General features: G+C 44.0%; 1 protein-coding gene across 1 annotated transcript in view; it reads right to left on the reverse strand.

Moving 5' to 3' along the window:
* adam22 (ADAM metallopeptidase domain 22) overlaps positions 1 to 22,006 on the reverse strand; it is a 473,836-nt gene that overhangs the window by 295,954 nt on the left and 155,876 nt on the right. The window contains exon 5 of the mRNA XM_041183951.1: positions 18,608 to 18,690. Coding sequence (XP_041039885.1) covers positions 18,608 to 18,690 — 83 coding nt within the window. The remainder of the gene's footprint in view (positions 1 to 18,607; positions 18,691 to 22,006) is intronic.

Consider the following 22,006-nt stretch of genomic DNA (forward strand, 5'->3'; position numbering starts at 1 on the left):
GTGTTACAGGAGGGGCAGAAAATATAAGCAGAAGAGTACAGCAGAAATCAGAGCCAGAATAAGCAATAATGGTAAAAAGTCAAAGCTTAAGGCTCTTTATCTGACCGCCGGCAACATTTGTAACAAGACAGATGAGTTGACAGCACAGTTAGAAATAAATGAATATGACTTGATAGCTATTACAGAGACGTGGTTGCAGAGTGACCAAGACTGGGAACTCATTATTCAAGGGTATTCGATGTTCCGGAAAAAATAGGCAAAAAGGAAAAGGAGGTGGGGTAGCTTTGTTAATAAAGAAAGGTATCAGTGCAGTGGTGCAATAGATCGTGATGTGGAATCAGTTTGGGTGAAAATAACGAATAGCAAGAGGAAGAAGTCATGGGTGGGAGTCGTCTTTAGGCCCCCAAAGACTTGCCTCACTATAGGACATAGTATAAATTGGGTAATAAAAGAAGCATGTAAGAAGGGTGCTACAATTGTCATGCGTGGTTTTAATCTGCATATTGACTGGACAAATCAGATTGGCAAGGGTAACATGGAAGATAAATTTGTAAAGCGCATCAGGGAACATGTTTTTTTAGATCTACTATGTAATGAGGTGGGATTAATAAGAGATATCGTAGTTAAGGATCCTCTACAGGGTAGTGATCACAACATGGTAGAATTTCAAATTCAGCTTGAGGGTGGGCAACCTGGGTCTCAAACCAGTGTCCTGAACTTAAATAAGGGCAATTACAGAGGTATGAAGAAAGAGTTGTCTAAAGTGGGCTGGGAAAACAGACTAAGAGGAAGATCAGTGGATGAGCAGTGGCAGACATTTAAGCAGATATTTCATAACGCTCAGCAAAAATTTATCCCAGTCAAAAAGAAGGATGAACCATCCATGGTTAACAAAGGTGGTCAAGGAGAGTATCCAATCTAAAACTAAAACATACAAAGCGGCAAAAACTAGTGGTAAGCCAGAGGATTGGGAATTTTTAGGAACCAACAGCGGATGACTATAAAGCTAATAAAGAGGGAGAAAACTGATTATGAAAGTAAATTGGCAAGAAATATAAAAACAAACAGCAAGAGCTTCTATGGGTATATAAGAGAAAAGCTAAAATGAGCATGGGATCCTTGGAGGATGTGACTGGAGAACTGATAACAGGGAACAGGGAAATGGCAGATAATTTAAATCAATATTTTGGATTGGTCTTCACAGTGGAGGACACTATAAACATTCCAAAGATATCAGATAAGCAAGAAGCTAATGGGAGGAAAGGTCTTGTAACAACCTCTATCACGAGGGACAAAGTATTTGACAAACTAATGGAACGAAAGGCAGACAAGTCACCAGGACTTCATGGCCTGCGTCCAAGGGTTTTAAAGAAGTGGCTGCAGAGATAATGGGGCTTGGTCAAAATATTGCAAAACTCACTGGATTCCGGGAGGGTCCCAGTGGATTGGAAAACCACTAGTGTGGTGCCCTTGTTCAAAAAAGGAGGGAGAGAAAAAGCAGGAAACTATAGGCCAGTTAGCCTAACATCTGTTGTTGGGAAAATGCTAGGGTCCATTATTAAGGAAGAAATAGCAGGGCATTTAGAAAAGCTTAACAGAATCATATAGAGTCAACATGGTTTTCTGAAAGGGAAATCATGTTTGACAAATTTGCTACAGCTCTTTGAGGATATAACAAGCAGAGTTGATGCAGTATCTGGATTTCCAGAAGGCATTCGATAAGGTGCCACATAAAAGGTTATTATATAAGATAGGAGCTCATGGTATTAGGGGTAATGTATTAGCATGGATTGAGGATTGGTTTACACACAGAAGGCACAGAGTGTGGATTAATGGGTCTGTTTCAGGTTGGAAAGATGTACCTAGTTCTTTTTATTCATTCATGGGATGTAGGCTTCGCTGACTGGGCCAGCATTTATTGCCCATCACTAGTTGCCCTTGAGAATGCGGTGGTGAGCTGCCTTCTTGAACTGCTGCATTCCATGTGGTGCAGGTACATCCACTGTGCCACAAGAACAAGTCTGAGGGCCTCAATTATTTACTAGCTATATTACTGAGTTGGGGGAGGGGCAGTAATACATCCAAATTTGCTGCCGATACAAAAATAGATGGAAGGGCATGTTGTGATGAGGACATAAGGAATCTGCAAGGGGATATAGATAGGTTGTATGAGTGGGCAAAAACTTGGCAGATGGAGTTTAATGGGGAAAAGTGTGAGGTTATGCACTTTAGTAAGAAAAATCAAAAGGCAGACTCCAAGACACTCCAAAAAAGTGCTGCACAGAGGGATCTGGGTGTTCTTCTGCATGAAACACAAAAAGTTAGCATGCAGGTGCAGCAGGTAATTAAGAAGACAAATGGAATTTTGTCTGTATTGCTAGGGGGTTGGAGATTAAAAATAGGGAAGTCTTGGTACAACTGTACAGGATGTTGATGGGGCCGCAGCTGGAGTACTGTGTACAGTTCAATTCTCTGTTGTTGAAGATGGTCATTGCCTGACACTTGTGTGGTGTGAATGTTACTTGCCACATGTCAGCCTGGATATTGTCCAGGTTTTGCTGCATTTGGACATGGACTGCTTCAGTATCAGAGGAGTCACAAATTATGCTGAACATTGTGCAATCATCAGCGAAAACTCTCCAGCGGTTAGAGTCATGCCTAGCAGAAAGGAAGCTAGTTGTGTTTTTTTGGGAGACAGTCATCTCAGCTCATCTGGGGGCTTGTGGCTAAATTTGGAAGAGCTGTCTCACAGACTAGACAAGCAACAGCCTCAACAAAAATAAGAATACCTGGAAAAACTCAGCAGGTCTGACAGCATCTGTGGAGAGGAACACAGTTAACGTTTCGAGTACGTATGACTCTTCAACAGAACTAAGGAAAAATAGAAAAGAGGTGAAATATAAGCTGGTTTGAGGGGGGGTGGGACAGGTAGAGCTGGATAGAGGGCCAGTGATAGGTGGAGATAGCCAAAAGATGTCATAGACAAAAGGACAAAGAGGTGTTGAAGGTGGTGATATTATCTAAGCGATGTGCTAATAGGGGACATTAAGGGTATAAAGCAGGACAGGCAAGGTACAGATAGCCCTAGTGGGGGTGGGGTGGGGGGAAAGAATTGAAATAGGGTAAAAGGTAGAGATAAAACAATGGATGGAAAGACATTTAAAAATAATGGAAATAGGTAGGATAAGAAAAATATATATAAATGATTGGAAAAAAGGGGGATCGGAAAGGGGGTGGGGATGGAGGAGAGAGTTTATGATCTAAAATTGTTGAATTCAATATTCAGTCCAGAAGGCTGTAAAGTGCCTAGTCAGAAGATGAGGTGCTGTTCCTCCAGTTTGCGTTGAGCTTCACTGGAACATTGCAGCAGACCAAGGATGGACATGTGAGCATGAGAGCAGGGTGGGGTGTTGAAATGGCAAGCGGCAAGGAGGTCTGGGTCATGCTTGCGGACAGACCAAAGGTGTTCCGCAAAGCGGTCACCAAGTCTGCGTTTGGTCTCTCCAACGTAGAGGAAACTGCATTGGGAGCAGCAAATGCAGTAAACTAAATTGAGGGAAGTGCACGTGAAATGCTGCTTCACTTGAAAGGAGTGTTTGGGCCCTTGGACGGTGAGGAGAGGGGAAGTAAAGGGGTAGGTGTTGCACCTTCTGTTGTTGCATGGGAAGGTGCTGTGGGAGGGGGTTGAGGTGTAGGGGATGATGGAGGAGTGGACCAGGGTGTCCTGGAGGGAAGGATCCCTGCGGAATGCCGGCCGGGCTGGGGAGGGGGAGGTGGGGGGGGGGGGGAGCAGTGAAGGGAAGATGAGTTTGGTGGTGGCATCGTGCTGGAGTTGGCGGAAATGGCGGAGGCTGGTGGGGTGATAAGTGAGGACAAGGAGGACCCTATCATGGTTCTGGGAGGGTGAGGAAGGTGTGAGGGCGGATGCACAGGAGATGGGCCGGATGAGGCGAAGGAACTGAGAGAAGGGGATGGAGTCTTTACAGGAAGCGGCTTGTGAGGAGCTGTAGTCGAGGTAGCTGTGGGAGTCGGTAGGCTTGTAATGAATATTGGTGGACAGTCTATCACCAGAAATTGAGATAGAGAGGTCAAGCAAGGTAAGGGAAGTGTCAAAGATGGACCATGTGAAGGTGATGGAGGGGTGGAAATTGGAAGCAAAATTAATAACTTTTTCCAGGCCCAGATGAGAGCATGAAGCAGCACTGATGTACCGGAGAAAGAGTTGTGGGAGGGGGCCGGAGTAGGACTGGAACAAAGAGTGTTCCACATACTCCATAAAGAGACAGTCATAACTGGGGCCCATGCGGGTACCCTTGGCCACACCTTTTATTTGGAGGAAATGAGAGGATTTTAAGGAGAAATTATTCAGTGAAAGAACAAGTTCAGCCAGACGGAGGAGAGTAGTGGTGGATGGGGGTTGTTCGGGCCTCACATAGTCATACTCACGGAATGATACCCTATAGATCATGTCCAATACACCACCATCACCATCTCTAAGGTGGCAGCACAGTGATCTACCGTCGGGACAGAGTTGCCCTGGGAGCCCTCAACATCCACTCTTAACCCCATGAAGTCTCATGGCATCAGGTCAAACATGGGCAAGGAAACATCCTGCTGCTGATTACCACATACCAACCCCTCAGCTGACGAATCAGTACTCCTCCACGTTGAACACCGCTTGGAGGTAGCACTGAGGGTGGCAAGGGCACAGAACATGCTCTGGCTGGGAGACTTCAATGGCCATCACAAAGAGTGGCTCAGTAGCACCACCACAGACCGAGCTGGCCGAGTCCTAAAAGACATAGCTGCTAGACTGGGCCTGCAATAGGTGATGAAGGAACAAGAGAGAAAACATACTTGACCTCATCCTCACCAACCTGCCTGCTGCAGATGCATCTGTCCATGACAGTATTGGTGAAAGTAACCAAGAGATATTGTGGAGACCAAGTATCCTCCATTGTGTTGTGTGGCACTACCACCTTGCTAAATGGGATAGATTTCATGCAGAATTAACAACTCAAGACTGGGTAACCATGAGACACAGTGGGCCATCAGTAGCAGCAGAATTGTACTCAACCACAATCTGTTACCTCATCGTATGTCATATCCCCCACTTACCATTACCAACAAGCCAGGGGGTCAATCCTGGTTCAATGAAGTGTTGAGGCGGGCATGCCAGGAGCAGCACCAGGAATACCGAAAAATGAGCTGTCAACTGGTGAAGCTACAACACAGGACTGCTTGTGTACAAACAGCATAAACAGCAAGTGACAGACAGAGCGAAGCAGTTCTACAATCAACGGATCAGATCTAAGCTCTGCAGTCCTGCCACATTCAGTTGTGAATGGTGGTGGACAACTAAACAACTTACGGAGAAGGCTCCACAAATATCCCCATCCTCAATGATGGAGGATCCCAGCACATCAGTATAAAAGATAAGGTTGAAGCATTTGCAAGAATCTTCAGCTAGAAATGCCAAGTGGATAATCCATCTTGCCCTCCTCCAGAAGTCCCAAATGTCACAGATGCCAGTCTTCAGACAATTGGATACACTGCACATGATATCAAAAAATAGCTGAAGGTGCTGGATACTGCAAAGTCTATAGGCCCTGACAATATTCTGGCAATAGTACTGAAGACCTGCGCTCCAGAACTTGCCGTACCCCTAGTAAGCTGTTCCAGTAGATCTACAACACTGGCATCTACTCAGCCCCGTCAAAAATTGCCCAGGTATGTCCTATACACAAATATCAGGACAAATTCAATCTGGCCAGTTACTGCGCCATCAGTCTACTCTCGATCATCGGTAAGGTCATGAAAGGGGTCATCAACAATGCTATCAAGAGGCATTTGCTTAGCAATTACCTACATACCGATGCTCAGTTTGGGTTCTGCCAGGGTTACTCAGCTTCTAACCTCATTACAGCTTTGGTTCAAACATGGATAAAAGAGCTGAAATCCTAAGGTATGATGAGAGTTACTGCCAATGGCATCAAGGAAGCATTTGATGGAGAGTGGCATCAAGGAACCCTCACAAAACTGGAGTCAATGGGAATTGGGGGGAAAACTCTCCGCTTGTTGGATTCACAACTAGCACAAAGGAAGCTGGTTGTGGTTGTTGGAGGTCAATCATCTCAGTTCTAGGACATCACTGCAGGAGTTCCTCAGGGTAGTGTCCTCAGCCCAAGTGTCTTCAGCTGCTTCGTCAATAACCTTCCCTCCAACATTGGGTCAGAAGTGGGGATGTTTGCTGATGATTGCACAATGTTCAACAACATTCGATGTTCAAAGGCATTACCATCACTGAATGCCCCACTATCAACATTCTGGGGGTTACCATTGACCAGAAACTGGACTAGACTAGGCATATAAATACTGTGGCTATAAGAGCAGGTCAGAGGCTAGGAATCTTGCAGCAAGTAACTCACCTCCTGACTCCCCAATGCCTGTCCACCATCTACAAGGCACAAACAGGAGTGTGATGGAATTCACCCCATTTGCCTGGATAAGTGCAGCTCCCACAGCACTCAAGAAGCATGACACTGTCCAAGATAAAGCAGCCTGCTTGATTGGCACCACATCCACAAACATTCACTCCCTCCGCTACCAATGCACAATAGCAGCAGTGTGTACCATCTACAAGATTCATTGAAAAAAATTCACCAAGGCTCCTTCGACAGCACCTTCCAAACCCACAACTGCTACCATCTAGGAGGGAAAGGGCAGCAGATAGATGGGAATGCCACCAACTGGAAGTTCCCCTCCAAGTCACTCACCATCCTGAATTGGAATTATATCGCTGTTCCTTCACTGTCATTGGGTCAAAATCCTAGAACTCCCTTTCCAACAGCACTGTGGGTGTACCGACACCACATGAACTGCAATGGTTCAAGGCGGCAGCTCACCACCATGTTCTCAAAGGCAATGAGGGGTGGGCAATAAATGCTGGCCCAGCCAGCGAAGCCCACATCCCTTGAATGAATAAAGAAAAAACACATCTGTAGTACTGTGTACAATACTGGTCTCCTTATTTAAAGAATGCATTAGAAGCAGTTCAGAGACTGCTAGACTTACTAGACTAATACCAGGAATGAGCGGGTGTCTTATGAGGAAAGGTTGGACAGGTTAGGCATGTATCCACTGGAATTTAGAAGAGGAAGAGGCGACTTAATTGAAACCATTAAGATCCTGAGAGGTCTTGACAGGGTACATGTGGGTGGCGGGGGGTGGCGGGGAGAGGAGTGGGAGAATTTAGAACTAGGTATCTCTGTTTGAAAATAAGGGGTCACTCATTTAAGACAGAGATGAGGAGAATATTTTTTCTCTCAGCAGGTTGTGAGTCTTTGGAACTCCCTTTCTCAATAGACAGTGGAAGCAGATTCTTTGAATATTTTTAAGGCAGAGGTGGATAGATTCTTGGTAAGCATAAGGGTGAAAGGTTATCAGGGGTAGGCAGGAATGTGGGGTTGAGGTTACATTCAGATCAGCCATGATCTTATTGAATGGTGCAGCAGGCTCAAGGGGCCAAGTGGCCTATTCCTGCTCGTCATTCGTATATTTGTATGGGGGCTATCATTAACCAGAAACTGAACTGGACTAGCCATATAAATACCATGCCTACAAGAGCAGGTCAGAGGCTAGGAATTTGGTGGCTAGTAACTCACCTCCTGACTCCCCAAAGCCTGTCCACCATCTACGAGGTACACGTCAGGAGTGTGATGGAATACTCTCCGCTTGCTTGGATAACTGTAGCTCCAACAACACTCAAGACTTGACGCCATCCAGGACAAAGCAGCCTGCTTGATTGGTACCACATCCACAAACATTCATTCCATCCACCATTGTCAAACAGTGCTAGCAGTGTGTACCATTTACAAGCTGCGCTGCAGAAACTCACGAAGACTCCTTTGGCAGCACCTTCCAAACCCACGACTGCTACCATTTAGAAGGACAAGAGCAGAAGATACATGGGAACACCATCACCTGGAAGTTCCCCTCCAAGCCACTCACCATCCTGAGCTGGAAATATATTGTAGTTCCTTCACTGTCACTGGGTCCAAATCCTGGAACTCCCTACCTAACAGTACCTACACCACATGGACTGCAGCAGTTCAAGAAGGCAGCTCACCATCACCTTCTCAAGGGCAATTAGGGATGGACAATAAATGCTGGCCTAACCAGTGAAGCCCACATCCCATAAAATGAAATGATAAAATATCAGAAGGGTCCCAATAGAAGTACTGAAATTTGATTAAGCATTTGTCTTTGTATAAAGTGATTGGATTTGTTTATCACACCAATGATCCCTCATTCTAAATAGAATTAAGCTATTTTTAATTGAAACCAGTTCAATTACTTGGATCAATTATAACATCATTAAAGAGATCTTAAGTGAAAGGCAACATTGGAAATATATTGCACCTTCTATTGTATTAAAGCTGCTTTAAATAGGCCTGTTATCATTCCCTATCGCAATCCGTTCTATCACTCTTTGGTTATCAATACAGTTCATGGAATCATAGGATGATAAGGCACAGGAGATGGCTACTCAGTCCATTGTGCCCATGCCAGCTCTTTAGTAGAGTTATTCAATTAATCGCACTCGACTCTGACCAACCTGAAATATTAACTTATTACAATCTCCACAGGCGCTGCTTGACCCCTTTGATTGTATGCAGAATGTTCTGTCTTTATTTTGGCTATATTTGTTGTTTCTCTGAGCATTCTCTCTAAGCTCCTTTGATAATTTACACAACCTTCCTCTTCCGTGCATCCTTACCATGTTAAAACCAATCCCTTCATATAGAGCTCATTAGATATGAACAAAAAAAGCCAAACAAATCAAGAAGTTGTGATTATGTGATGAGTGAAATTTAAAGGCCACTGGATGGTAGGAAAAATGGAAAACTGAGACCATTATGGCTTCTGTAGTTTTGATGTTCTGAGTAAAGAAAAGGTTGGACCCAAAATTCCAACATTATTTTGGTGGAAAGTAGTGCTGGCATAGAAGACTAGAATTTAAGGCATAAATTAAACATGGCAGAGGAATTCATATTCCAAACAGACTAAATTCCAGATAGAATTAGCGGTTGTCAGAAGATGTTTCCACCTGCAATGTATGCGTGTGTAAGACAATCACAAGGTAATGAGGGCAAAGACGCCTGTCACAGAATTTTGTCATTTACACCAGAATTGCACCCAATGTGAGTTAAGTGAGAGAATAAAGTTATTTGCATGATTTGCCAAACAAGAAGTGATTGGGGTTACCGGCTTTGAAGGTCCACAAACTTTGTCTGAAACATCAGCTTTCACAAAAACAATTAGAATCTTCTCAGCTGTGCAACTAAAAGAGGGTTCTACAAGCTGCTTTTGGGGATGGTTTTTCTTCCAACTCTTTGTTATGCAGCCCTTCCCTGGCATTCACTAATAAATGTTCTTGTGATAGAGGTAGAACAAGAATGAGAGGTAGAGGAAATGACTGAAGCATGCAGAACTGCAGAACAAGATTAGCAGCTATCATTCCAGCAGAATCTACAGACCATGCCAATCTCTTGATGATGTCTGAAAAGAAGTTTACTTAAGAAAGCAGCAATTCAGTAAAAGGCAAGGTTACAGTGATCATGGGGGATTTCAATATGCAGGTAGACTGGGAAAATCAGGTTGGTAGTGGATCCCAAGAAAAGGAATTTGCGGAATGTCTATGAGATGGCTTTTTGGAGCAGCTTGTGGTGGAGCCCACTAGGGAACAGGCAATTCTAGATTTAGTGATGTGTAATGAGGCAGATTTGATAAGGGAGCTTAAGGTGAAGGAACCCTTAGGAGGAAGTGACCATAATATGATAGAATTTACCCTGCAATTTGAGAGGAAAAAGCTGGAATCAGATGTAACAGTATTACAGTTGAATAAAGGCAACTACAGAGGCATGAGGGAGGAGCTGGCCAGAATTGACCTGAGCCTAGCAGGAAAGACAGTGGAACAGCAATGGCAGGAGTTTCTGGGAGTAATTTGGGAGACACAGCAAAAATTCATCCCTAGGAAGAAGAGGGGAGGACGAGGCAACCAAGGCTGACAAGAGAAGTCAGGAACAGCATAAAAGCTAAAGAGAAAACATAAAATGCGGCGAAGAGCAGTGGGAAACCAGGGGATTGGGGAGCCTACAAAGACCAACTGAGGACAACTAAAAAAGAAATAAGGAGGGAGAAGATTAAATATGAGGGTAAACTAGCCAGTAATATAAAAGAAGATTGCAAGAGTTTTTTTTAGATATATAAAGGGTAAGAGAGAGGCAAAAGTGGACATTGGGCTGCTGGAAAATGACGCTAGAGAAGTAGTAGTGGGGAACAAAGAAATGGCGGAGGTACTGAATAGATACTTTGCGTCAGTCTTCACGGTGAAAGACATGAGTAACATCCTCAAGGTTCAAGAGAGTCAGGCGGCAGAGGTGAGTATGGTGGGATTATACCCCAGAGTTCTGAAGAAGATAGCTGAAGAGATAGTGGAGGCGTTAGTGGTGATCTTTCAGGAATCACTGGAGTCAGGGAGGGTCCCAGAGGACTGGAAAATTGCTAATGTAAACCCCCCGTTTAAGAAAGGATTGAGGCAAAAGACAGGAAATTACAGGCCGATTAGCCTGACCTCGGTCGTTGGTAAGATTTTAGAGTCCATTATTAAGGATGAGATTTCAGAATACTTGGAAGTGCATGGTAAAATCGGGCAAAGTCAGCATGGTTTCATCAAGGGGAGGTCATGCCTGACAAATCTCTTAGAATTCTTTGAGGAGGTACAGAGTAGGTTAGACAAAGGAGAGCCAATGGATGCTATCTACTTGGACTTCCAGAAGGCCTTTGACAAGGTGCCGCACAGGAGGCTGCTCAGAAAGATAAAAGTCCATGGTGTTAGAGGCAAGGTACTAGCATGGATAGAAGATTGGCTATCTGGCAGGAGGCAGAGAGTGGGGATAAGGGGGTCCTTCTCAGGATAGCGGCCAGTGACTAGCGGAGTACCGCAGGGGTCAGTGTTGGGACAACTTTTCACTTTATACATTAATAATCTAGATGAAGGAACTGAGGGCATTCTGGCGAGGTTTGCAGATAATACATGGATAGGTGGAGGGACAGTTAGTATTGAGGAGGCAGGGAGGCTGCAGAAGGATTTGGACAGGTTAGGAGAATGGGAAAAGAAGTGGCAGATGGAATACAACGTGGAGAAGTGTGAGGTCATGCACTTTGGTAGGAAGAATAGAGGCATAGACTATTTTCTAAATGGGGAGAGAATTCAGAAATCTGGAATGCAAAGGGATTTGGGAGTTCTAGTCAAGGACTCTCTTAAGGTTAACTTGCAGGTTGAGTCGGTAGTTAGGAAGGCAAATGCAATGTTGGCATTTATTTCGAAAGGACTAGAACATAAAAGCAGGGATGTGCTGCTGGGGCTTTATAAGGCTCTGTTCAGACTACATTTAGAATATTGTGAGCAATCTTGGGCCCCATATCTCAGGAAGGATGTTCTGGCCCTGGAGAGGGTCCAGAGGAGGTTCACAAGAATGATCCCAGGAATGAAGGGCTTAACATATGAGGAATGTTTGAGGACTTTGGGTCTATACTCGATGGAGTTTGGAAGGATGAGGGGGGATCTGATGGAAACTTACAGAACACTGAAAGGCCTGGATAGAGTGGACGTGGGGAAGAAGTTTCCATTAGTAGGAGAGACTAGGACCCGAGGGCACAGCCTCAGAGTAAAGGGAAGACCTTTTAGAACAGAGATGAGGAGAAACATCTTTAGCCAGAGACTGGTGAATCTATGGAATTCATTGCCACAGAAGGCTGTGGAGGCCAGGTCATTGAGTGTATTTAAGACCGAGTTAGATAGATTCTTGATTGGTAAGGGGATCAAAGATTACGGGGAGAAGGCGGGAGAATGGGGTTGAGAAACTTATCAGCCATGATTGAATGACGGAGCAGACTCGATGGGCCAAATGGCCTAATTTCTGCTCCTATGTCTTATGGTCTTATGGTCTTGCCTGTGACCACCTTAACGTCGTCCTCTGTCACTGCAGAGGGAGCAGCTGGCCCACAAGAGGACAGCCAAAGCAAGGCCTTGGCTCTCCAGAGAACACAAGCCAAAGTTATCAGAGGCAACAGGGACAACCATTGTATAGGCTGTCTCCATCCATGCTGCTAATGTTAGGGCAACACCTAGAAGAAGTGGTAGGCCTAGAAAAGTTAAGAATTTCTGATCACAAGTGGTTGCAAAGGTGAACACAGTTTGTCAATTTATAATCTGAAAATATATTCACTTGCATGGAATGATGTGTAATTGTGTCTTTCAACTTCATTTACAGGCTTCACGAGTCCCCCTTCGTCATTCCCCCCCAACTCCCACCCCACTAGCAGTTCAGCTGCACAGGTGGTTCTGGAGGAAGAAATGTGTGTGTTGCAGGGTCTTTCGGAGCCTCCTGCAAGCACTCTCCCATGTAAGCAATGCCTTCCTCCATCACACTTATCTCAATATTGCGAGCATTTTTAATGCTGCTTGCTGGGATTCTCTTTCATTTCCCCATCTGAGTTACCTGCATCTCCGCTCACCCACTGATAGCACTCCCATGCAGCACCTGTTCCTGCCCACCACGAGTCTCCATTCACATTTGGATTTGCAAGCATGGCGTGTTTAACATTCTTCTTCAGCTCCCCTGTCCTTTCCTCTCCCCCAGTCACCCATTTCCTTTCCCCATCACTGCTGACCCCCTGGCATCACCATCCACCTCCCCAACGTCACCTACCAACCAGAACATTTTTCTTTCCAGGATGTCCAGGTGAATGTGCACATTCCCTATCTTCCCAAAAATCCCATCCCCATTCACATTGACCTTCCCAACCTCTTCCTTCCCACCATCAGGGTCTTTGTCTGCCTCCAGGTCCCCACCAATCACCTGCGCCATCCCTTCTACTGCTACCGTCGCACCCTCACCCTTCCACTCTATCGACTCCCTCTGCCCTCTCATTCTCACCATTCCCTCCTACCAAACCCATCCTTATTTTGCTCCCCAGGAGGCAGTTATCCAATCCACAGACCTCTCCTTTGCACATTCAGCTGGATAGCCCCCCCACTTACTTCCTCCTCCACCCTTACCCCTTCCTCCATCCTTACTCCTTCCTCCCCCTGAACTCCTTCTTCCCCCGAACTCCTTTCCGCCTTCGAATTCCTTCCTCCCCCAAACTCCAAACCCCTCTAAACTCCTTCTTCCCCCGCGAAGTCCTGCCCAACTGAACTCCTTTCCCTACACCGTCCTCTCCCCTTATACCTACCTCCTCATTTGCCACATTCTCCCCTGTTACACCATCCTCTCCCTCCCAACCTCAACACCCCGACACCATCATTCTCCCCCCCAAACTTTGCCCCCCCGACACCATTGTTATTATTTCACCCCCCCAATCCCAACACCACCATCCCCCCAGTACACCTTTCTCTCCCAGTAAAACCTAGAAACTTCCTCTCCCACTCACAGCTGGACCTTCCTCTCCAACCCCCCAATGATTATCCATAGCAGACCATGACCAAGACACTGATGGCTCGAAGTAGACCCCAGGCATCAAAGGTCACCTTCCAACTTCCATGAGCTGCTTCATGGCAGAGTTATGTCCATATAAATCCACCCAGGATGCGATGCATGTGTTCCTCCAGGGTCCAGTAGCTGCAAGGCTCCAACATTTTCTGCTCCTCGGATGTCCGCGATGTAAGCAAGGCCCTAACGTTAAGTCTCGACTTCTGTACGTCATACTTGTCAAGACGTGTTCTAGGCCAATGCGTTTCCCTGCTGACGTGGGCAGTAAATTTAACATGGGTTGATCATTCCGGTGAGCAGGGTTTACAATGATATGCAAATGTATTAAAATGACATTCCCAATGTCCAGCAGTGGGAAACGCAGCCCACCACTGATGTGTGGAGCAGACGATCGCAAACTGGTTTCACAAAGGCATGAAATTGATTTATGGCTTTCCCACCATATTGTTTGCTCACACCCTCCATGATGCCCGACTCCAACGGGGGCGGAAAATTCCAACCCCTGAGACTGGGAGTGAGCCGAATGGCCACACACTCTAATGGTCATCTATATTTATTAATCTTTGTTTTAGATTATCAATTTATTGCTCGGGCATTTTTTTTTTTGCTCAACAAGTTGCTTCTTTTCATGCCTCAGCATTCTTTTGTTTTAAAATTCATGTTTAATGTTGTGCCAAACCTTGCCTCTCCAAAATTTGCTCACCAGCCCCTTGAGTTAGAAAATAAATTGAAATGCTCCCCCCCTCTACCCCCCACATGAAAAAGTTGGACAATCTTACATTAAAATATATTGCAATTTCGTTCATGAGTTCACGAAGTGCAGAAGAATGATAAATTGCATCTTGGTAAGGAATTGTTGCAGGATCTCCTCTCCATCTCCCTTCACCAGTTGTACACCTGCTCTTCCTATACACTGTGCCACTGAATCGATTCCATTTATTGGAAAAATGACTGGCGATTACATCATTTAGTGAACTGTCTTAGGCAAGACATTGTACCAGAGTGTGAAGGAGCTGAATCAACAAATGTGGCTGAAGTGCCAAGCTTTGTGAAGTGCTCTGGGTTAATAACTGTAACTACTGATGTTAATTCATCTCCCTTACAATGATGTATTCAGTAACTTCTCCCAGCCAGTTTCCCAAGCTTTGCTGTCTAATGAACATAGTGCATTTAAAAAAAGTGAACAGAAACACATAAGATTACAATTCCTAACTGCAGTTAATTCATTAATTACCCATTTTGAATTTGTAAAAATATAGTTAAAATTAACCATAAAAAATGATTTAAAATATAAATATATTATACCAAGATAAAGCTTCTGTAATTTTCAGAATGCAGTCACAGCAAAATGTTTAATCACAGGATGAGTTACTGAGACTGTTATGTTTCATAATTTTTGTAGCAGCTGGCACACTGGAAATGAACTCTAAAAAGTCTTGCAATCAGTTTGGGCTGGATTTTCACCATGGAGGCCGCATTGTTTTTGGGTCAGATACCCCACTTCGGTTGGAAACTGATTAAAGTCACGATTTTTTACATGGGTGAGCCCTTAACTGATGTGGAGATAGGTTTACTGTCCAATTAGAGCCAATGGGGATGGGAACAAGGTGGGTCAGATCAAGTGTGGGAATCATTTCGACTCCCATGGCAGTCATCACTAAGACTGCTGGTTCTCCTGAAGTTGAGAATAGCGGATTGTGCCTTCCACTGATCCAAAGAAAGGTGAGATGACTGAAGAGAGCTGGAGGCCTAACACCCAATGCACGGCTGCACCCCACTTGATTGATGTGGACCTGAATCCCATGATGGAGGCTGTGAGGAAGAGTAGGAAGGTGCTTTTCCCAGTGATTAGGTGGAGGAGGCCACTAGCTGAGGCCAAGCAGGCCTGGCTCCAGATTACTGTTACAGTGAGAGGCAAAAGTGAGACAAGGAGAACTTGAATCCAGTGTCGAGAAAGGTTTAACAACTTCATACATTCTGGCAAGGAGAGTGAAATCTCCACCTACTCTGGACAAGTCTCAGAGCTTGTGCCCTCCATTGGATAAAGCACCTGAGGAGCCTTAGGGTGCATGCAGCTCCTGAACATGGGAGGATGTGTTCCCAGGGCACTTAATGACCCTTCAGAATGGCTTACAGCCATAGCACTGCTGAGTACCTGTCATCACTGAGACACACACCTTCTAATGGATAAGGGAAGATGACACTGAACACAGACAGCAATGGCTGATTGCAGGAGAAATGCATGCATAATTGGAGGAGGGGTGTCATTCCTACATTGAATAATCCTCATGGAGGAGATAGTAATGAAGATAGCCAGAATAGTGGGAGTGGATGCTGTCAGGCCCATAAATTAAACCAGAGCTCCTGATGCACCTGGTGATTACAGAAGGTAAATTGTTCATTAAGGATTTATACTGCACTCCACGCCATCTAATAGCATGTTGCGCACTAAGTAACATTGGTTAGTCTCAACATTGCAAAGCTCTCTACTCTCCTAGGCTAGCTCTCATCATCCCTTCTTCTGTATCCCACAGGTGTAGATATCCAACCCAGCAGACCCTACTCCTCTACCTCCGCGGGCCCTCAGCTGCACAAGGAAGAAGAAGAAGCACCATCACACCTTACGAACGCACTGTCCACTAGCACTAATATTCTTCCCTCAGTGAGTCCTCATGCACATTTAGATATGGTGGCACAAGGTGGTGATCACTGCACTAATGTGCAGGACAAGGTGTCAGAGGCAGAGGGAGCTGTGATTAGTCCCTCTTGGAAGGATGGTGGACTGGGCACAGGTGCAGGGCCTCGGGAGACACAGGAAAGAAGGCTCTAAGTTGAATAGCAGCAGGAGATGTGCTCCCGTATGTCGGAGTATCCTGAGGCAGCGCAAGGTCTTAAGCAGAGGCTGGAGGAGTCCATCCAGCTCATGTATGCCACCATGGTTCAGGGTTATGAACACACAAGCTTCTCCATAGCCACTTGCGGCATCATTCTGAGTGGGTGCAAGACCTGCGCACTGACATCTACTGGACCCATGAGACACTGGGTAGCGTGGACTGGTCAGTGTGACTAGCAGCGCAGAGATCCTTGGAGTGGATGCCAGCCGTCCCCAGTTGGTGTCTTCCAGCAGGCGTCAGGCAAGCCAAGCATGGGCTGTCATGGAGGAGGATGAGGGTGCTACCCCTCAAGGAGCTGTCATAAAGGTATTAATGTATATGTTATTGGAAATTATTTTAAACTGGACTTGTAGTAGGGTCTGTGTCTGTGGGTGTGAGTGTGTGTGTCTTGATTGGATTAAAGCCAGCTAGTTGGGTGCTTTGATGTATAGTAGTTTTAAGATGTTAAACAGTAAGACAGAGGGTAAACTTGCATTTTGTTGAATAAAACATTCAAAGACAGGAGGTGAAATCTTACACCTAGCTAGGAGACACCAAGCAATATGTTTATATTACTAATAAAATTGGTACTATGAAAGGGGTTTTACTGTTAGAAGAGGTGGAGTTCAAAGGGATACAATGAGAATTTGCATTCAAAAGGAAGGCTAGGTATAGACAGAAACACATTGTGTGTGTGTTGGTCAGAGGCATGTAATATCTACGCTCCCTGTTAGCCCTACAACTATCTGCATGGGACCTCATTTTGAATTCGTAAGATAAAATGTGTTTTGCCTGGTGTCTGTTTAAGTCTATGGTCAATTGTTGCCTTGGTGAAGATTTACCTAGCAGTAGTTAATTTGGGGATTTGTTTAAAAGTTATTATGGTAGTAATTTGTAGACATGTGTATGTGTTTAAATTTGTTGTTAAATTAATACATGTTTAATTTAATTTATATTAAAACACCTCTCAAGGCCTGGTGGATTTTATTCCAGGATTCAGAGCTACACCTCAAACATACCAATTGAACATGTAGGTTATGACAGTTGTTTAAAGTTTCCCTCTGGGATTTTAAATAACTCATTCTTTACCAACTGCTGTGTAATAACAGAGCACTTCCATCATTCCCATCCCCAGTGGTAGTGTCCTAAATATGAATACTAGTGCAGCAGTAATTATTTTTAAATCTCCAAACCTTTACAATGAACCATTTGTAATGTATCACTTGTAAGAACAACACTGCTTTTGTATTGCTGTGTAATGAGAATATTCAGAGCTTTACTTTACATTTCCAATAAAATCACACAAATATTTTTAGCCAATGTTAGTCAGAGAATTTTAAGATCTTCAACATGCATATGATCACTTTTCCCTTCATCCAATTTATAAATCTCCTGCTTGCTGAGCTTAGACCACAGTAAAACTAACAAAGCCCTCATAAGTTCAAATTCTGCTCATTTTTTTTATTTTTCAAAATATGTAACTTAACATCACGCATTGAAGTAATATATAAGATAGGCAGGAAAAGGAAAATTGATGTAATTTTTATGACCTAGTGATTAGAACGGTTTCTCCAAAATGTTAGCTCAATGTGGATATTAGAAATAATACTGGATGTGGTTTTGAAATTGTTATCTATCCTTAAAATAGGCTAAATGTTAATTGGCACCCATGAGTCTTAAAGGAGAAGAGGGTTTAAATTAATTAAGATTATCTTAAGCTTGCTCCATTCAGGAAGAATTTCTAAGAATCAGTGGGTAATTAACACAGCCTCATTTTACTTAGAAATATCCACTGCCTACCCCAAGGTAACCAATGTAAGTTGAGCAGTGTTACACAAACAAGTTTCCTCCCCCTATCTAAATACTTAATGAAAACAGAAGCAGGAATAAGATCAAATAACTTCAACAGCTTTAACTCCCAATTAATCACAGGGTAGAATTCAAGAATCAGAACAGCTCTCCAACCCTCTCACCCACTTACCCCATGAGTAAAACCTTGATATAAGCAACACGGTTCTCAAATGGACCACCCCACCACCACCACCACTCCCCCCCGCAACCACCCTCAACACAACTGATTCTGTAATGTAATTTCTAGGCATTCCAAGATGAGGCCAGAACAAAGCAATTTAAATCAACATTAAATATGAAAATTCTAAATGTCTTGTCACTTACTGTAGGCCATAACATGTTGAAAGGGCCACAGAGGATTCTGCATTTCCTTGGATTTTGCCATGGTAATAACAGTGCTCTCCAACCTGTAATTAAAATGAATCATTGTTATTATGCATCTGTACATTTGGAGATTTCATTGAAAACCATCAGAATTGACACTAGATTTTCAGGCTATATCTACGCAGATTAATGCATATCATAGTTTGACATATATAATAATTAGTTATACTGAGGCAGGAAATCTCACATCATAGTGTTGTTCTTTACATGTCAAAAGGACTACTTTCCTGAGAGGTTTAGGGAAAGATATTAGATACCAATGCTATGGACTTGATGCTGATAGTCCTGCAAGGTGAAACTCCTTTCATTTAAAAAAATGGAAGCAATGATAACTGTTAAGCAAATGTAAACAGCTCAGACTGTCCTTCAGTCTCAGCATAAAACAGGATACATGCACAAGGGCAGCAATTATATAATTAAAATATAAACAATTATATAATTAAAAGTATAAACATTGGCCATTAAATTTCAAGAGTTCAAGCAAGCAGCACAATATTACAAATGTTTATAACAGTCTCCTGAGGTCTAGAAATTAAACCATGGGACGTGTTAACCCATTTAACCACCACCTTCTCAAGTGATGCTCACATCCCACAAATTAATTTCAAAAATCTCAACTATAAAAAGGGGAGAGCAATTCCAAAAGACCTCAATAAGCTTTTATACTTTATGTCCTTTGAAATAAATTCAAGTTTACAGAAATATGAAACAAGAAAAGACCAGCTGTCTTATCAAGTCGGTATTTTCCAGTTTGTACTTCCTCCTCAACTCCTCCAATGAGACAAATTACCACAGGTAAAACTGCTATGAGGCAACATTTTAAAACTTATCACTGACCTGGTATGATAATCTAAGGAATAGTGCAGTTTATCAAGGTAATATATATATTCTTCAACCATAGATATTCTCATAATTCCAACTGAACTACAGCCAAAGTGCCACAATAAGAGATGCGTGAATAGACAGGCGGCTGTGCTGGAGATGGAGGACAGGATCTTCCCCCGGTTGGGGAGCGCTGTGAGGGAGTGGGCGCAAGTGGGTGGACTCCCGGTCAGCGCACCCGGTCAGCGCACCCAGTCGAGAGCGCCCCACCATTTTACGTGGGTGTAAGGCCCACCCAGCGTGACAACTGCCAGGAAGTGCTATGCGCTCCTTGTGCAGGCGGGGGTGGGGGGTCAGCGGGGGATTCCCTGAGCCGGGAGTGCGCTTTATCGCGCATGCACAGATCTCCCTGAGGCAAAGTGCTGCCTCAGGGAGGTCGGCTCAGGTTTGAAAGGTTCAATAAAGGGGGAAAAATTTACTGACATACCCACTCATGTGCTACTGTCACATGAGCTGGGACATGTCAATTTCTTTTATTTAAACATTTTATAAAAAAGTTAATACCCTCATGAAACCTCATCCCGCCCACGCGCATCCGATTCACCCCGTGTCATTTTACGTGTCAGTGAGGGGGCCCCGCTCGCCGAACAGAAGATTCTGCCCTGAGTGTTATGACCACAGCCAGTGTTAAATGCTGCGCAAACCAAATCTCAGAGGGAAACTTGGCATACAGGCCAGAGCCTATTTTATTGTTTCCTGAAACTGAAAAGATCTCAGCAGTAAGAGGTCAGTAACACTTTTGGGATTTTACAAATTTAAAGTAAAAGTTTTATGAACAAAAATAGCACTGTTGATCAAGGATGGCATTTGTGTAACAGTTAGAGATGACCTTGGTTCAGGATGTAGAATCAGTTTGGGTGGAGATGAGGAATAGTAGGTGAAAGAAGTCACCAGTGGGAGTGGGCTACAGGCCCCCTGACAGTAACCACAATTTAGGACAAAGTATAGGGCAAGGTAGATTGGGTGCTTGTGATGGAGACAGCAATAATCATGGGTGATTTTAATTTACATATAAACTGGAAAAATCAGACTAGCAGTAGTAGTCTGGATGAGGAGTTCCTAGAATGCTTTCGAGATAGTTTCTTAGGGCAGCACATTCTGGAACCAGCCAGAAAGCAGGTTATACTAGACTTGGTATTGTGTAACTTTACAGGATTAATTAATGACCTCAGAGCGAAGACATCCCTAGGTAGCAGAGACTACAATATGATTGAATTTCATATCCAGTTTGAAAGAGAGAACAGTAGATCTAAGTATTTTAGACTTAAATAAGTGCAAATATGTGGGCATGAAAGCTGAGCCTGCTGAAGTGAACTGGGATACTAGGCAAGGGGATAGATCGATAGAGAAGCAATGGCAGACATTTAAGGGGATATTTCAGAATACTCAGAATAAGTATATTCCTACTATAAAGAAAAATTCTGAAGAGAGGACCACCATCCGTGGTTAACTAAAGAAGTTAAGGAAAGTATCGAACTTAAGGATAAAGCATATATATGTGCAAAGATGAGTGACAGGTCAGGTGATTGGTCAGAATTTAAAAGGTTAATCACGAGTAAGAAATTAGAGTATGAGAGGAAGCTGGCTAGAAATGTAAAAATGGATAGCAAGAGTGTCTACAGGTATTTAGGAAGGAAAAGAGTAGATAGTAGGTGCATTGGTGTTAATTTCCCAAAAGTCCCTAGATTCTGGAAAGTAGGAAATATAATCCCTCTATTCAAGAAGGGAGGGAGGCAGAAAACAGGGAACTATAAGCCAGTTAGCTTGACGTCTGTCGTGGAGAATGTGTTGAATCGATCATTAAGGCAGTTATAGCTGGGCACTTAGAGAAACTCAAGGTAATTGGGAAGACTCAGCATGGTTTTGTGAAAGGGAAATCATATTGAATCAATTTATTGTAGATCTTTGAAGGAGTAACATGTGCAGTGGATAAGGGGGAGCCAGTAGACGTACTGCATTTGGATTTCCATAAGGCATTTGATAAGGTGCCACTTCACAGAATCACAGTGCAGAAGAGGCCCTTCGGCCCATCGAGTCTGCACCGACACGTGAGAAACACCTGACCTACCTACCTAATCCCATTTACCAGCACTTGGCCCATAGCCTTGAATGTTATGACGTGCCAAGTACTCATCCAGGTACTTTTTAAAGGATGTGAGGCAACCCGCCTCCACCACCCTCCCAGGCAGCGCATTCCAAACCATCACCACCCTCTGGGTAAAAAGGTTTGTCCTCACATCCCCCCTAAACCTCCTGCCCCTCATCTTGAACTTATGCCCCCTTGTGACTGACCCTTCAACTAAGGGGAACAGCTGCTCCCTATCCACCCTGTCCATGCCTCTCATAATCTTGTACACCTCGATCACGTCGCCCCTCAGTCTTCTCTGCTCCAATAAAAACAACCCAAGTTTATCCAACCTCTATCCATAACTTAAATGTTTCATAGCAGGCAACATC

The sequence above is a fragment of the Carcharodon carcharias genome, chromosome 3 (genome assembly GCF_017639515.1).
Source record: "Carcharodon carcharias isolate sCarCar2 chromosome 3, sCarCar2.pri, whole genome shotgun sequence".
NCBI classification, from domain to species: domain Eukaryota; kingdom Metazoa; phylum Chordata; class Chondrichthyes; order Lamniformes; family Lamnidae; genus Carcharodon; species Carcharodon carcharias.